The 17,704-nt window shown below is 45.4% G+C and overlaps 1 protein-coding gene across 1 annotated transcript in view; it reads left to right on the top strand.

The window, feature by feature from the left end:
• Tpo (thyroid peroxidase) overlaps positions 1 to 16,763 on the top strand; it is a 65,354-nt gene extending 48,591 nt beyond the window's left edge. The window contains exons 14-17 of the mRNA XM_021202360.1: positions 916 to 1,015; positions 2,565 to 2,688; positions 13,180 to 13,255; positions 16,615 to 16,763. Coding sequence (XP_021058019.1) covers positions 916 to 1,015; positions 2,565 to 2,688; positions 13,180 to 13,255; positions 16,615 to 16,763 — 449 coding nt within the window. The remainder of the gene's footprint in view (positions 1 to 915; positions 1,016 to 2,564; positions 2,689 to 13,179; positions 13,256 to 16,614) is intronic.
• The last annotated feature ends 941 nt before the right edge of the window (positions 16,764 to 17,704 follow it).

The following is a 17,704-nucleotide window of genomic DNA, read 5'->3' as shown; positions in this document are numbered from 1 at the left end:
AGATGGAAAGCCAGTCTAAGCTACCAGGCCTCAGCTGCCTCCTCTCTCACTGAGTCATCCCTAGGGAGCACTGACCGAACCCTGGCAGCCTGCTGCTGGGACTAGTCCTCAGAGCCTCAGGGGTGCGCCACCTTTTACAGTGCTGGACACAGGATGTGACACTTCAAAAAAAAAACAGAAAACAGAAAACAAACAAACAAACAAACAACATTTCTCTGCTGGGTGATTTCTAACAATCTCAAGGATCCAGGGATGAGCAGCTGACAAGAGAGTCTATGGCAGGGCTGTGATTTTGAAGCAAGGGCTACTGGCCTCAGAGAGACCTTTCCTTGTAGGAAGTCACTGGGTTAGGAACTTGGCAGCAGCACAGGAAGCATGAAAAGCAACTTCTGCTCAGACTCCAGGATCAGAGGTTACAGGTCCCTGGCTAGGCTGGCTCAAGGACCTTTTGCTCTCTAATTCCCAGTGAAGGGTTCAATTTGTCTCTATGTGGGAAAGATCACTGGGAAATTTGCTGACTGTCCCTAGATCCTCCAAAAGTTCTAACTGCACAGGGCTACATTCTGCCTTCCTGGACCCTAGCTGAATTCCACAGTCTTTGCAAATGCATATGAAGACAGGCTGAGTATCATGCTGTGCTCTTCAGGTACAGCTGCTGTGTCCCCTCTGTCATGTCCCATCTGAGTCCTTTGGGAGCCTTAAGAAGCTCACTGTCCTAGTAACTATGGCCCTCACTAGACCGGAACCTCTCTCCCAGTTAAGGGCCAGTCCCTGCCAGCTCTCCCTGACTTCAATTCACTCAGAGAAGGACATATTATATAAACAGCTTTTTCACCATGAGTTGTGCTGGGGCCAGCCAGGCAGGGACCTGTGGCCCTGCGGGCCAGATCTGCTGACCTGTGTCCTCCTGTACAGATTCTGGCAGGCTGCCTTGGGCATCCTGGGTCTCCATTGGACTGGGTGCACTTCTCATTGGTGGTTTGGCCAGTCTCACCTGGATAGTAATTTGCAAGTGGTAAGTTTTTCTTTCTGCCTAGTTCCTATAGGGGGGTGTTTCCTCTCCTTTGGGCGTGGCTCTTCTCAAAGCTCCCCTGTTATGAGGGAAATTGAAAGTCCAATACTACATCACGGGCACTGTACAGCAGACTAGACTATCAGGTGTGGTTTAGGTAATAAAGGCAAAGTAGGCAATACAGGGACAGGAGAGCTGCACTTATTCAATGAGAAGAACCCAGGTCATGTACATAACTGCTGTATGACCAGAGTGGTGGTAAGCTGTGGCATTTACTACCCATCAACCACTGTGGCAGGGCCCTACAAAATGTTGTGGGGACCAGTCAGGATGCAGCTGCGCTGTCTGAGTAGGCAAGGTTAGCCTCCAAAATAACAGGATAAGTTAGAGGATGGACATAGATCTATAGTGTGTAGAGCATCGCATAGGTGTTCCCAGGAAACTGTGGCATTATGAGTGGTTCTTCCTCTAAGTGGCTCACACATATCCCAAGTTTCTGGCCATGGTGACTGTAAGCTTATCAGTGTCCAGCATGAATTAGACTGTGTCAGGTTTTCCCTTCCTCTTCCCTCTTGCCATCCTCCTTCTCCCTATCCCATATTCATCTTTCATCTCTCCCTTCTTCCATTTTCTCTCCCCCATCCTGTCTCTGGGGGGAAAAAAAACCTTCCCTTTAAAGTTCATAGCATTCTTTCCCAAGCACACAGTTAACCACAGCTCATACATCTTGCATCCCCCGGTAAAGATATTTACACACTAAGTGGGGCTTGGTAGCCTGTTTTAGGGTTCCAGAATCCAGGATCAGGTCCTACTTTATTTTCTTGGAAAGGCATTTCTTTTAACCATCATCACCAATCTTACAGAAAACTGTTATTTTGTTGTAAGAGAGCTAGGACTGTACACACGACAAAATCCCTTCTGAAGAGGAGTATTCAGACAGAGATGGAAGAAAGCATGGCTCTTCTTCAAGTATCACAAAGCCACTTGCATGCACATGGGAGTGGAGAGTCATCAGGTAGATAGGCTTTGTGAAGTGACAGTGACGTGGCCTTCCATATCCACAGGGCAGCTTATAAACCCACAGCTGCAGCAGATGTGACAGGCCATTAGCAAGAACGGAAGCACTGAGCGGCAGGCCTCTGCTCTGCAAATTGGTTTCCCCTTGCAGGCTTTGCAATTTGATGAACACATTTCTTGAATAATTAAAAGCATGATAAATTAAATGAGGCAGGGTCAGGCAGGGATGCAGCTTTCGCAAGCTACGATGAGTGGTTTTGCTAACTCCTGTGCCTAGAACTCCTGACACTGCCAAAACCCACAAACCCCACTCTCCACTGGCTCCTCTGGAGTCAGGTTACCATTTAACAGCCTGCAGGATGTCCCAGAGAAAGCCTTTCTCTGTGGTCCCCTGAGTGACTTCCCTGACTCTTAAGTCCAGAGAGGTGGCCACCCTTTCTGTCTGTGCCCAGCTCCTGTGGAGTAGGGTGGTCTTGGGCCCTGGCGTGGTCTTCTAAGTTTTGGCAACAATGACTGGGTATATGTTTATTCACAGGACATATGCGGATAAGAAATCCACATTGCCCATCACAGAGAGAGTGACCGGCCAGTCAGGATTCAGAAAGAGTCAGGAGAGGGGGATTTCACCACACAAGGCCGCCGCTCAAGACACTGGACAGGTGGGTACACACGGGCGGGTGTCTGCCTCCCCGATCCCAGATCCCAGGGATGTCACTAAGACTATCAGCTGCGTCTACACCTGTGCATGGGAGCCTTCCATACAGCTGTGTAATACAGAGCCCTGTGCTGTCCTGCACTCCAATCCTTCTTTCTTTCTCACACTAATTACATTTATAAATGACTGATAATTTGTCAGAAGTTGAGCCCAACTATTTAAGAAGTACAGATGAGTTGGAATTCAGTAACTGCCAGGTTCAAAAGAAACGTGGGACAAATGGCTAAGTGTGGTGCTTATTAGCATACCAAAGCACATGCTGGCTTCCGGTCCTCTCAATATAGCAAGTCCCTGTTAGAGAGTCCAGGATGGGTTCTTAGCTCTTCTCACCCCACCCCTACCCTAAACTTCTCCAGCTCATGGGGGGCCTCCCCCTCCCCAGTTTCTCAATCCCTGTATAATTCTGGCCATATGCTCTCCTGGCTCTTTGTCCCCTCTTGGTTCTCTTGCCCCACCCTCACCCCAACCCCACCTCTGCCAATCTCTTTTGCGTGTTCTCTCTCTCTCTCTCTCTCTCTCTCTCTCTCTCTCTCTCTCTCTCTCTCTGTGTGTGTGTGTGTGTGTGTGTGTCGCCCCCTCTCCTTTCATGGCCTGGTTCAGTCTACTGGCCATGTTTAGTCTACTACTGATTTTTATTCCGTGTGGTGTGTGTGTGTGTGTGTGGTGTGTGTGTGTGTGTGTGTGGTGTGTGTGTGTGTGTGTGTGTGTGTGTGTGTGTGTGTGTGTCTCCCCCTCTCCTTTCATGGCCTGGTTCAGTCTACTGGCCATGTTTAGTCTACTACTGATTTTTATTCCTTGCCCTGGACTTCCCAGATGCCTCTAGCTGTGTTCTCCCTCATATCTATGACAAAAACCTTCCCTAAACCATACCTGGGAACAGTCATATCCTTACTTTATGCATCTGGTGCTAAAATCCAGAAGAGGCACATATGAGTACCCTAACCAGCTAGCTCGGCTGCTCCTCACCAGATCAGTCTCCTGATCTGAAAGCCCCAAGGCATGTTGGAACCATTTGTCTCTGTTGGCTTCCGCCACCCATCATATTTGTTTCCAAGCTCTAGAGTCTGGCTCTTCAGCTGCTTCTTCCCTGTAAAATTAATTATTGTAATATAAGTGTAAGTGAATTAATCTAGCAGCTGCATATCTTTATCCTAGCTATATAACACAATGACACAGAAAAACTAGGATCTATTTTAATACTTCAACTCAATATCTGGGCAGCCAAATGCTCTATCTTCACCTCCTAAGCTAATCTGGCTACCCGCTGCCCTCCAGCCATGATCACAATATCCTTGCTTCTTATTGGCCTGGCTCTTTGGGCTTCGGGTGTGTTTCTATAATCTCTATCTGTGTCTCTGTCTCTGTCTCTGTCTCTCTCTCTCTCTGGACCCCTTTCAACTCCAACCCCTCTTCCCCTTACTCCTTCCCCTAGCTGGTAGGAGTTCCTTCAACCCGATTCTCTCTTCTACCCAACCATGGAGTAAGCAGCATTTATTGACAAGGCAAAGAATAAATGTTTTTAAAAAAAAAGTTATACAAATTTGAGACAAGAGATTCTTGGCATAAGCATGACAATGCCATGTGTCCAGATTGACATGAGATATGAGGGCAGAGAAATCAATGTCTGACTAACACAAGGATAACCTTTACACATTGCACAAAAACATGCTTATACTTTCCTCTAGCTGCTCTAACCAGTCATCTTTCCTTGCCCACTCAATAATTGTCCTCTGATCTCTCTGGCTCCTGGAACCATCTCTCTGCTAAGACAACTTACCCCTCTTCCTCTGTTCAAATCTTCCCTTTTCCTAAAAGCCTTTCCCAGTCCACATCTTCAGCTGCTTTGTCATCTACCTGCTCTAACCACTAAGCTCTCCTCTACTAGGTAAGGATCACCCCAGAGCCACCTGCTTTGTCTACTATTACTTTAAAAGCCACACTGATGTGCCAGGATGTTCTTCTCACACCCTTTGGTCCCCATTAGTATGGAAAGGGGGTGACTCTCCTCTATAATTTGAGACATTTCTCTGTCCACTTGGGGATACTCAGATTGAGTATTTTATCACGAAGACACCTTTCTCTTTCCCATCCTCTTTTTCTCTTTCCCATCCTCTCTTTCTCCCCATATGTTTCTTTCTGGGGTCTCCTCACCTCCACACTACAGGGTGTTCTCTAAGCCCTTCAGCATCTTTGTGCCCTCTTGAGCCTCTACCATATTGGAATCCTCACTCTGTGGAGGTCCTGCTTGCAACCATGTCCTTCATGGTGACCCTGTTCTCCTGTGTCTCTTAGCTCCCTCTTGGAATATATTGGAACTTTCATCTAGTAGAACTCCTGTCTCTGACCCTTTCTTCTTCCCTCCTTGGACTCAGAGATTTCATTAAACCCTCGCTGCCTTACTGAACGCATCTTGTTCTCACTACAACTCAATGGCTAAAAATGGCACACTTGATTTCCAAATTCTTTCATATGGTAACAACTTCTGCCACTGCACAAACAAAGGATCCCCACATCCCTTCTACATAAACTTCCTCTGCACTACATTCTCAAAAGCCTCTTACCTCTGAGCTTTTTCTACTTTCCACTCTTAAAAATCTTTTATCTCTACAATTTCTTTGCTCTACTCTCAAACAAAATCTCTTAAAACTATTGTGTAAACTCTTTAACTCAGGAGATTTGTAAGTTTATTGGTATGTTTTTAAAAAAAATATCTGTAAAACCTGTGACAAAAGGCTTAAAACTTGTAACAAATGGCTGATAATTGTTAAAAAAACAAAAACAAACAAAAACCCTATACACAGGTAATCTTAGTCTACTATAGCAGCCTGTATGTGTGACTCAACTCTTGTTTAAACAAAGAGGTCCATGACAGCATACTGTCTATGTAACTTGAATTCAACTCTTGTTTAGGAAAATAGATGTTTTCAAATAGCAACCATGTTGCTTACCTCCATCTTGGCTGATGACCTCATCAGGATGGAAACAACCATGTGGCTGGCAGCCATCTTTACTAAGGGTATACAGGGTACATGTAACTTTACCACCATCTTAGTTAAGATGACTACTTGATATAAACAAACCAAGGCAACAATCATAAAACTTCTTAGTGCTACTGAGCCCTCTGCTCATCCTTCTATCTCCTCTTTAGACTAAGGAGGAAACAGCAGGTCTCCAAAATATTTTGGATTAGGATAGATTTTAATGTGATGAAAAATTCCTAAGGTTATAAAGGTATGCTTATGTCAACCGAACTTTAGAGATGTCTGTCTCACTGCTTATATCTTTGCTAACTGTTCAACCCCAGGCTTCTAGAAAATTTTAGATAAAGAGCAACATATGTTTGATGAATAAGGAATATTTAATAAATAAGGTTTATAAATTTCTAAAGTTATAAAGGTCTACTCAGGTAAATAAAAGTTGAGTTGGAGATTTATGACTAATTACTTATATCCTTATTGTGTTCAATATCAGACTTCTAGGAAAAAATTAAAAGGAACGTGTTGATAAGTTATTTCTCTGTGGGTGAAATGAGCCAATTCAAACCAGAATAAAATAAGTATAAATACACTAAACACAGGTTTATTGGGAAGTTGCTCTCAGGCAGACCAGTTCACTGGTTGTGAAGGAGCTTAGTGAAGTCTCAAGGTGGAGGGAGACAGAGGGAAAGGGGAAGAGAAAGAAAGCATACATACGGAGAGAAGGAAAGAGTGGGGAGAGACCAAAATGTCTGGGCTATAGGAAGAGGCTCTGAGGAGAAGGCAGCAAGGGCTGGAAAGTTCTCAGGAGAGGGCCCGTATGCCAGGAAGAATGGAGGGATGCTGGGAGAACGTGGAAGCCAAGTCTACTTCAGTATGTAAATGATGAACCTCAGCCCCTTGTCCTCCCAGGTCAGAAGCCCCACACGTGTTTGATAAGTAAAGTTTATGAATTCCTAAGGTCTATTCAGCCTGGCAGAAACTGACCTGAAGATATATGTCTAGCCCTTTTGTCTTTGCCACTGTGTTTATGGTTCAAAGCTTTATTTTGATGCTAAAGGATCTTTAATTAAGTCTTCAACTCAAATCTTTAAGTGGGATAAAATTGTAAAATCCCCATCATTATATAAGCTATTAACTTGTTGTAAACTGTTAAAGATAATTAAGACATGCACGTTAATCATCATTTACCTTATAAATGATCAAAAAATTTTAATGTGTTCAGAACTATGCTCATAGCGATGCCAAGTACAAATGTAATTCATTTACAAAAGGACGGGCTTTAGTTAGCTTCCTGTCTATGTTTTCAAAGTTAAGCAAGTAACTAAAAACAAGTAAAAGTTGTTTAAACATGTACACTAAATAGATGGTCCCCAAACTCCTCAGAGGTCTGCTCAATATAGCATTTAAAATGATTAATGAAAAAGCTTCCCATGATAGACAGAAATGCCAGCTCTCCAAAGAAGACAATGGGGCCCAGATGACTCCATCTGGATTGTGGTAACACTAGCCACTGGGAAATGAACTGCTCCATGCCTCTCCCTCTTCCAGGGCTCTGCTCCCTGGACTGTAGACACTGAACTGTAGGGTTAATTGCTCTACTACTCTGCCTCCCCAAGGTATGTCAGTTTTCCCACGTCCCTCCTCCACAGGAAAATCTCTCAAACTTTCTGAGTCTGGCAGCTGAGACTTTATACTGTCCTGGGTGATAGCCAGAAGCCTGATAAACTCTGCCCCGATGAAACCCTTGAGATTATCATGGGCAGCCTAGGGTAACTGTCTAGATAGTGAGTAAATCTCTTGTCATTTTAATTGATGCAAAGGCCATTTGAGCTATACTCCCTGCCCTAATTTATCCTTTTCAGATCTCTGATTATGTTAGTGGCTAAAGGTGGCTTTATCAGTGTAATAGCAGCAAGCAAACCAGCTCCTCCCCCAAGGTTGCAGCTACAAGGTCAACCCATTTCATACATAAAACTCAGACACAGTCAGTTTACTGTGCTGGAAGACATCACTCTGAAAGCGGGAAACTCACAAGCAGGGTTCAACATAAAATGTTCCCGTTCCTTTATTTAAAGGAACTCATGTTGCAATGACTGCTCTGGGTAAACAACCAGCTAGGTGTCACGGTAAATAATTGGAGGAAAATGTTTGGAGTTTATGAAAGTTGTGAGGATCTAAGCAATCAATTTAGGATATGGAGATGCAAGTTGTAAAAGTCTGTGTATTAAGTGAAAACTTGTGAGGGTCCATGGAAGCGATTTAAGATATGTAAATGCAACAAAGTATCAAGGTCTAAGAAGATGATTTAAGGTATGTGAAAAATGAAAAGTGTTTCAGATTTCTTTCTCTCTGTGTATGCTGTTGTTATTATATTAAGACTTCAAAAATTCATAGTTTTAACATGAATCAATGGGGGTCTGATAAGCAACTAGTCTAGCTCTGGTAAAACACTGTCTACTGTTATCATAGTCATCCAATTGTTAAATTTCCTTTGGTTGTATAGACTTCAAAGAAGTTCTCTGAAAACATCTCTCTCCAGTCTACATATCGAGCCCTGTAGACAGTGGAGTGTTCATGATTTAAACCACCAAACTATAGCTTTCCCTATGACTCAAGCTGTTTACAAACACACACAATGGGGGTTTCAGTGCAGATTACAAACAATGGCTATGCTAACTTATCTAAAACTTTAAATTCATGTAAGCTTCAGGGAGTGGAGACTTGGATCCACCTACAGGTCAAATAGACTGTGGGTAAGTAGTCCTGTCAATCAATAGCCTAAGCTCCTCCCCACCTACTGCCTATTCATGAAGATAGGTTCTCCCCCCCCCCCCACCTCTGTCCTCTCTCTCTCCCTTAGTCTGGCTACTACTTCCTGAATGGGAGGGGTGTGGTGAAGAAAGGGTGAAAAAATGAAGAGTTTATTCCAAAACTGTCTCTCAGGAAAGTAGTGAGAAGCAGTGGGAGGGAGGGGCAGGGGGAGGGAAGGCTGTTCTTCAGGGACTATGTACCTGGGAGAAAGGGAGTTGGTGGGCTGGGTCCGGTGGCTTTGAACTGTATAACAATTTCTGAGTCTGAGCTGAGAGAACCTGAAGGCTAGCACGGGCCTTGGTATACTTACAGGCACCACAGTTGTATGTTAATGGAAGTGCCATGTGTCTGTCCCTTTTGCCAGAGACGAGGAGAGTAACTCCTTCTAGCAAGTGGGAACTAGCATCTCAAATCCCGGAGGGAAAGTCAGCCTTTGTCTAACTGGCAGAACTTGGAAGTTCCTGGAACCTGACCTTCACCATTTTGGTTGTTGATACAGGGTGACTAAAGATATAATCTCTCCTCTAACCGCTTCTCAATTAAAATCAGGACTTCATTAGTTAGGAACCAGGAAGGCTGGAATGCCAGTCAGTCATAAGGCCAGGAAGAGAGGGAGAGTCAGGCAATGACCAGAAACATGGTTTTTTCACTCACTGCCCAAGTTCTGCAGGATTATCTGGGGCTAATGAGCTACAGACCACTTTGGAGCCCTTAGGGGTTCAGGCTGATAGCTGCTGGTAGGTGGCCGGGGAGGGAAATTCTATCAGAAGTATCTGGCTTACCAACCGTCAGATAATTTTGCTAATTATTTCCTGAAAGAACTCAAAGGGACAAGGAACAATCATTAATATGAGGAGTATGGAAATCAGTGAGCCAAGGAGATTTAAGAGCCAGGGCCCCAAGAGAGTCAAAAATGAGAGTTCTACAAAAGAGTTTGCTTCTGGGTGACAGAGATTTTTTTTTTTTTCTAGCTCCTGTAAGTCTTTATACTCTTTTCTTCCACCTGGCCAGGTCGGTTTTTTCATAAAACAGTATTCTTTATTGAGGAAGAGGCAGGTACCTCCCTTTCAGCTGCTGGTAAGTGGAGGGCCTTTCCGTCTTTTTAGACCACCAAGGCTAGGGAACTGAGCTGAGTTTGGAGTAATTGCAGAGCAAAGAGGTTGATTCCTCGATGGAGTCTCCTAGCTGGGTGAAAACCTGCTGAGATAGAGACAGACTATAACCCCAGCTGCCTGTGGCCAAACCCATAGCAGCCACTGAGACTTCCAGACTAATTCCAATCCTGATTGGAAGGGCTACAGCCCATCAGCCCCTGCGTGAGACTTGGAGGGGAGGAGAGAACTCTCCCCTGTGTATTGGATTAGTTGGGGAAGTAATAGAGTTGGCAAATAGGGACCATGAGTGGATTAGAAAAGCCTGTGAAGACTGGGAAATTGGACCGGCTTGACTTGGTACCAGAAGAAGGTTCTTGAAATTGAGATGCTAATATGTGAGAACAAAGAGAAGGACTGAGTGGTTATTGAACAGGCAGTCACCTGGTATGGCCGGAGAGTAAAGAGGCACCGGAGGTATCCCACCAGGAGTGGTGGGATGGAAGGAAGCACCTGGAGAGGCCCATGCTGAAGTGTTCCCTCTGAGAAATCAGCCTTATGACAGGCTTAGTATAAAAGAGAGTTTATTTGGGACCTGAAGGAGGGGGTACAGGCAAAGAAGGGAGGGAGACAGAGAAGGACAGAAAGAGAAGTGAGAAAGAGGGAGGAAAGCTGGCAAGAACATAGAGAGAGAGAGAGAGAACACACTAATGATTCTTCTTATATGTAAGCCAGGCTTGTACCTGGCTGTTGCTAGGTAACTGTTGGGCAGAGCCTAGAGGAAAAGCTAACAAGAGGTGATGGAGGGGCATGTTTTGAGGTTACAGAATGTACAGTTTAGGGTTAAGTGGATAAGAGGCATAGCTACATCTCGGGATTGCTACAAAGGAGCATAAAGGAAGAATGAAGTTATGTTACTGGTTACTGTTACTGCTTCACTGCTATGACCCACTGTTACTGCTATAGATACAGAGGAGACTCGGGGGTTCATTTAGAATAGTCTCCCAAAGGACTGAGTTAGGAGAGGTCTCCTGCACCTTGGACTTGTAGGGTGATTGCAGACTGTTGAATAAACCCCCACTATATTACCTAAAAAGATGGTGGGTGTATCCTCAAGGGATCTAAAAAAAATTACCACTCATCTTTTGCCAGATGGACTAGCCCTGGTCATATAGATTTAGATCTACCTCACAACCCCTTGGACCTACTCTCTAAGGGCCCTGGATGATGAAGATGACCATACTTGGCATAGTTCACAACACAGTTGTTGAGGTTGTGTGTTCCACCCTGGTTAGAGTGATGGTACTTACAACTTCAATTAAGCACCTATTCCAGGATGAAGAGTCAGTGCAGGCCAGACCTGGTACTGGAGAAGACAAAGGTACCTGAAATTGTCACATAAATTGAAGGTAGGCTGTTCCTTGACGCTTGGGTATAGAAAGCTAGCGACTTGGGGTTTTACTGCTGTGAACAGACACCATGACCAAGACAACTCTTATAAAGGATAACATTTAATAGGGGCTGACTTACAGGTTCAGAGATTCAGTCCATTATCATCAAGGTGGGAGTATGGCAGCAGGCAGGCATGGTGCAGTAGAAGCCTTGAGTTCTACATCTAGTTCTGAAGGCAAACAGGAGATGACTTCCAGGAAACTAGGATGATGGTCTTAAAGCCCACACCACAGTGACACACCTAGTCCAACAAGGCCACACCTCCAAATAGTGCCATTCCTTGGGGCAAACATATTTAAGCCAGCACAGTTAAACCTATGAGTGGCCACCAGAGAGCAGCCAGAAGGCAGAACGAAGGAGTCTATTACTATGAATGGTATATATCTGGAACTTCAACCATTGTCATGGTCCTGCTGTCTGGGAGAGTGGGAGAGAGTGACAAAGAAGGCCATTCTCAGGAACAAGTGGGTAGTGGGACAGCCTAAGCTTTAGCCGTTACATAGACCTGGCAGCCGTACTTATCAGATAAGAGGTCAGAAGCCCTTCTGAGCTGTGATAGGTGGATCCAGGTTTAATTCCTTGAAGTTTAGCTGCCACTGGTGTGATAAAGATGATCAGATGTGGACCTGTCCAGCATGAGTTGAAAGCCTGTGGGAGAAAAACTTTCAAACAAAACCCAGTCTCCTGATGGTGTGGTTAGGGTGTAGGATCAGTTGTGGGCATGAGGAGCACAAGATCAGTGTTCCCAGAGACGGTGTCTCAGAGTAAGAGAAAGGAAGTATACACAGTGGGGCTTCTTTCACACGAGGTTAATTTCCCAGAAGGAAGCGATGCACATTAACTCAAAGGTGCTGAGGAAAGAGGGGTGTGGCGGAAATTCAAGTGAGGGCCACAGACAAAGGTTGAGTCCAAGGAAAAGGACTTTAGAAGACAGTTTTGATCAATGAATCTTAATAACTCCATTAGCCCTTCCTACCTTCCCCAAGGACTGAGGTCAGTAGGGAATGTGAAGGTGCCACTGCACCCCTAAGGCCCTCAAGACTAACTGAGTGACTTTAGGAATGAATGCCAGGCTGTTATGTGAATATGTAGCTATAGGAAGTACAAACCTGAGTAGAACATCATTCGTGAGGTGAGAACAAATCACTGCTGCAGTCTTAGCTGGAGTAGGAGACATTTCTATCCATCCTGAGAAACTGTCTGCCCTGATAAGAAGATGCATGTGTGTGTGTGTGTGTGAGAGAGAGAGAGAGAGAGAGAGAGAGAGAGAGAGATCTGCCAGTCCTCCCTCAGAAGAGTAACCCCCGATAGGGCTGGAGAAATGGTTCAGTAGTTAAGAGCACTGACTACTCTTCCAGGGGTCCTGAGTTCAATCTCCAGCAACCCATTGTGGCTCACAACCATCTGATGTCCTCTTCTGGTCTGTTTGAAGACAGCAATAGTGTATAACAGAAGAGGAAGTGTCCTATAGGAGTGGGTCAGTGAGGGAGTCTGATAGGGGGTAGAGTGAAGCATTAATGTTAGCCAGTAAATAAGGGAGCTCTTCAGAGGCTAAAAGGGGGAGAAATTCCAGATGGAATGGGTTGTAAAGGAAAAGTCTAACTTAACCATGATATCTCTGCCCAATAATGTAAGGAGTGAGCTGTCAGATGACCCTAGAGGGAACAGCAGAGAGGACCTGTGGCCTTGGGCTGATGGGCTAACCATCACCACCCACACCCACCCACCACAGAGATCTAAAAAGGATAACTTTCTTCAGAGTAAGTGGGAAGTAAAGGCTAAATATCTCCCAAATCTATTAGGAATGGTAGAGGCTTACCCACTACCTGGACAATTATCCTAGCCTCCTCTGTGATAATCTGGATGGTTTTGTTAGAGGTGAAAGTCCCAGGGCAGTGTCAGTCCTCGGACAGCAAGCAGGCACAGAAGATCCAAGAGTCTTTCCTGGGGAGGAGAAACTTAGGGCACGGACCTACCTCAGAGAGGCAAAGAGGTGCAGTCAACTCTCCAGTGTCCTGCTTTTCTGTACTTTGGACAGGGTCCTGGAGGTAAGCAAAGGAAAAGGCAGTCTTTCACCCAGTGGCCACCTTTGCCGCTTTAAAGCAAAGCCCCAAGTGGGGTTCATTTGTGCCCCCCATCGTCTCTTCGGAAGACACCATAGGGCTGCGGCCAGGAGCTGGTACTTCTGTCTCACGGGAAGTCGTTTACATCTTTCCCTTTTTCTCTCTTCCATTAGACACCTTAAATGCCACATCCAGCCATTATCTCTGGGGAGTTTGAGGACTGTCATCCAGTCTTTTAAGCTCTTTTTCTTTCTAATCGTGGAAGCTAGCTGGAACAGGAAGTAAGAGGGCAAGCATGCCCTCTGGAGAATTCGGATCTAGATTTGTGTACCGAAGGAGGAGCACTGCAGGGTACAGAGCTTGTCAGGATTTTCATAGTGACCTCCCTCAGTTTATTACAATTAATTAACCTGATGGGAGGCCTTTTAGAGGCTGGCCAGGAGTCAGATAATCATTTCATCTCAGGCTACCCTGCTGAGGGACTGATTCTTAGCACTAACCAAGTAAATCCAGTGGGGGAAATCCTTCCAGGGGACTGCCTCTTTCCCCCATCTGATAGAAGAAATTGTCTATATGGTGGGCATCACCATGGAGAAGCAACAGGAGAAATAATCTCTAGGGCTACAGGGAAATGGGTACCAGGAAGAAAGGGAGCCAGCGAGTTGGGTGGGAGGCTGGAGGCTGGCATGGACCTTGATGTTATAGACGCTACAGGTATGTGTTAATGGAGGATGATAAGCTCTTTCTCCGCAGGTGAAATGAGTCAACTCCTGGTAGATTAGAGTATATAACGAGGCAGGTTTGTTAGAAAGCTACTCTGGGCAAGTTCACTGGTCCCAAGGATTGAGGCCAGGGAAGTTACCATGAGAAGGGAAACAGAGGGGAGGGGGAAAAGAGAAAGAGAGGAGAGTGTGCCTAGAGAGAGGTGTGGGGGGGGGAATGTATAGATTATATAGGCAAGAGCCTCTGGAGAAAGGGCAGCCCAGTTCTTGGGATGGAAAATTCAGGGTAGAGGATAGGATATGCCAGGTAGGGACTGGGATGCTGGGAAACCTGGAAGCCAGGTCTGCTGGGATCTGAAACCCAGCAGGACTGTGTGTCCCTTTGGCCAGTGATAAGGAGAATGAATCCTTCTAGCAAGTAGGAACCAGCTTCTCAAGTCCCCGAGGGAGTGCTGGCTTTTGTCTAAATACCAGACTTTGCGGAGAGTATTTCTTGGGACCTGTCACTTCCACACACACACACACACACACACACACCCCAACTACCAAAAGCACAAATCTGGAAGTTTCGAGGGCACACCCAAAATAAAGATTTTTTCCCCCTAAGCTCCTTCACTTTACATTCTGTCCCTAGTCCCTACCTGTCCCAGCAGATTTCCAATCAACTGAAGGCTGAAAACTGCTCTGAATCAAACCAGCGAGTATTGGAAGCGCTGAAAGCAGATGTAAACTGCTGCAGATGTTGATGATGAATTTCCAATCAGCCTGTCCCCCTGGCTTGATCCAGCACTTCCAGACCGCTCCAAAGCTGCCTGTACTTAGCTATTCCCAAGTGGTCCCACAGAACCTGGGCAGCGAGCAGAACAGATGGCCCCAGACCTGCCCTCCCCTCTTCCTACTTGACCTTTGACCACGATTCCAGCCTTCCTGACAATGACAACAGGGGCCTAATTTCAGCAAAGAAGCAATTACAGAAGTGATTACCTCACCTCTTCTCATCATCATCAACAACAACACCACTCAAATGTCAAATCCCAAAGAAACCCCAGGACAAATGGTTACAGTTAGGGTGCCTATGAGTATAGCAAAGCACATGCTGGCCTCGAGGGCTCTCAGCTTCACCAGGGACTGTAACAGTCTAGGCAGGTAGCCTTGTTCTTCCAGCTCTTCTCACCCTACCACCTACCCCCTGGTCTTATTCAGCTCATAAGCTTCCCTCCCCCCACCTTCTCACTTCTATCTAACCTGCTACTTTGGCCATGTTCCCTCTGGACTCTTGGTCTTCCCCTCCCAAACCCCTTTCATAGCCTGGTTCATTCTACGGACCATGTCTACTCTACTCCTTCTCGCTGCTCTAGAATCTTCCACATACCTCTCGCTGTACTCTCCCTCAGATTTACAATAAAAACCTTCCTTCTAAACATACCTTGAAGTAGTCATACTCTTCCTTTATGCGTTTGGTGCTGAAACCCCCTGCTTTGTAAGGTGTAAAAGATATGTACAAACCCAGTTTTGAAACTACATGCAAATATTTCAACATTCACTTCAATATCATCTGAGTTGTTATTTGGAGGAAGTAAAAAAAAAAAAGAAAAAGATTTTTAAATTTACTTTTTAAAATAAAATGGCTAAAGGGGCTGGAGAGACAGCTTAGCAGCTGGGAATGCTTGCTGCTCTTCTAGAGTAGTGCAGTTCCCAGTGTATACAAGAGGCTGCTCACAAATGCCTGTAACCCCAGCCCCAAGGGGACTTAGTCTTTTTTTACAGCCTCTGCAGCTATGCACACATATGCACATACCCACGGAGACATACAAGCATACACAGCAGTAGAAATAAAAATGAACAAAAAATAAGGTTATAGCCAGCATGGGAAAAAAATCAGTATAAACTTGGTTTTTTGGCCTCTTCCTTCATGTACAGCCCCAGGTGATGTATTTATAGGTCATGTAGGACGTAGGTTAGGCCTGAGTTTCTGGGCGCAGATAGCAAGTGGTGCTACCCAGCATGTGAGGTGGATGAGTCTCGGGAGATGCAGGATAGAAAGTGAAGTTTCAGTCAGACAAGAAGGGCTGCTCCCCAGAATGTGACCACAGCAATGTGTCTTGTCTTGGAGTTGTTGAAAGACTGGTGTGCAAAGTGCCCTCCGTACAAGAAAACTAAGTATGTCAGGGGCTAGGTTGGGTAATTCTTATACTTATCCCACAGTTCCAGCACATATCAAAATGTAAGGGCTTACAACACACACATATATGCGATTATCCTCTAAAAATAAAATTTAGGGACAGGGACATGGCTCAACAGGTAAAAGTACTTACTGTCATCCCTGAGGGCCCAGCTTTGATACCCCACTCTCACCTAGGACCCACATGGTAGAGAGAACAGACTTCCACAGGTTTTCTTCCTCTGACCTCCTCGTGTGTGCTGTGGCGTGTTGGTGCCTATGAAATAAATATACTAAGTTCTTTTTTATGAAAGGCCTGCCCGAAATGACCATTGTCACCCTAATATTCTCTCCTGGGTGGGGCCCTACCACTCCATCCCTTAAGGTGAGCAGAGGTTCCGGGCTCACTGCCAAGTTGACAGTGGCTGAGCCTGCCTCCTGGGGCTCATCCTGCTGGAAGTGAAGGCTCTGCTCAGCTAAAGGCAAATGGTACCTTTGGATTTAAATTCATACCACAGTGACTTGAGCAGCACCTGAAATGTCGGGGGTATTAGTACCGGGGACAATGCTCATCCTGCTTTCTGTCCTGCAGGAACCTGCGAGTGGATCCAGGGTCCTCCTGTGCGAATAGAGGTCCTCACTGCTTTGGAGCCAGGCATTGGCAAAGGCAAGTCTCAAGCTGCCCGGACAAAGGCACGACACCGGATGCTCAGACTTATCATCCGTCTGAGGCTGCAGTAGCTTCCATCTCATGTTTCTCCACAGGAGCAGTCCAGGCCAGACCGTGCTAATGCCTCTCCTACACATTAAGGCTAATGGATGAGTGGGAGGAAGGCTAAGAGAATCGCAGAAGCCTGAAAGGCTTGAGAGAAGCTGGCATAGACTCCAGATCCTTCCAGACAATTCCATGTTCATTCAGAAATCAGCAAGACTCTTTCAAATACATTCAGTTTTCTCATTCTGTTCCAGTCACCACAAAGCACGCACAAATAAATGCCATAGCATTTTCCTGGTCTGGCTCAGATATCCTCCTCCTCTAGGCTTGCATTAAAGACATATTTACATATTATATGTGTCTTTATACGCCGTAGAAACATTATCTCACCATAACCATCTAAGCTTGTTCATTAACACCCATTCTCTATCTTTAATCTCTCCTTGTTTCCCCACTCTGTGTTAGTTAGCTTTTCAATATGGTAACTGACACTCAGCATGATAAATTACAGGGAGAAAGTTTTATTGTTGCTCATGGTTCTGGGGCTTTGGCCCATGACTGATAGGACACATAGCTCTAGGCCTCTATGCGGGGGCAGGGGAAGGTCACATGGTGCAACCAAAGCTGCTCAGCTCATGCTTGAAGCACAAAAAACGCTCGGGGAAGGACAGGACTCCCACCATCCACTTTAAGGGTCTGCTCTTCTGATCTTCCCATTAGGTCTAGCTCTTGTGGGGTCCTATCACCTAATTGTAAAGTGGGTGCAGCCACTATTGATATCACAGAACGAAAACTAAAGTTAGCATTTGATCTGACCATACCACTCCTGAGCATATACCCAAAGGCTCTAAGCCAGCCCACCAAAGAGTTACCTGCACAGGAGCTCAGAAATGGACCCAGCCTAGCTATGCATTAGTAGATGAATAGACAAAGAAAATGTGGTATATAGACACAATAAAACTTTATC

This window comes from Mus pahari, chromosome 7, assembly GCF_900095145.1.
Source record: "Mus pahari chromosome 7, PAHARI_EIJ_v1.1, whole genome shotgun sequence".
Lineage (NCBI taxonomy): Eukaryota > Metazoa > Chordata > Mammalia > Rodentia > Muridae > Mus > Mus pahari.
The sequence above is the reverse complement of the archived record's forward strand: the minus strand, read 5'-3'. Positions and strand labels throughout refer to the sequence as shown.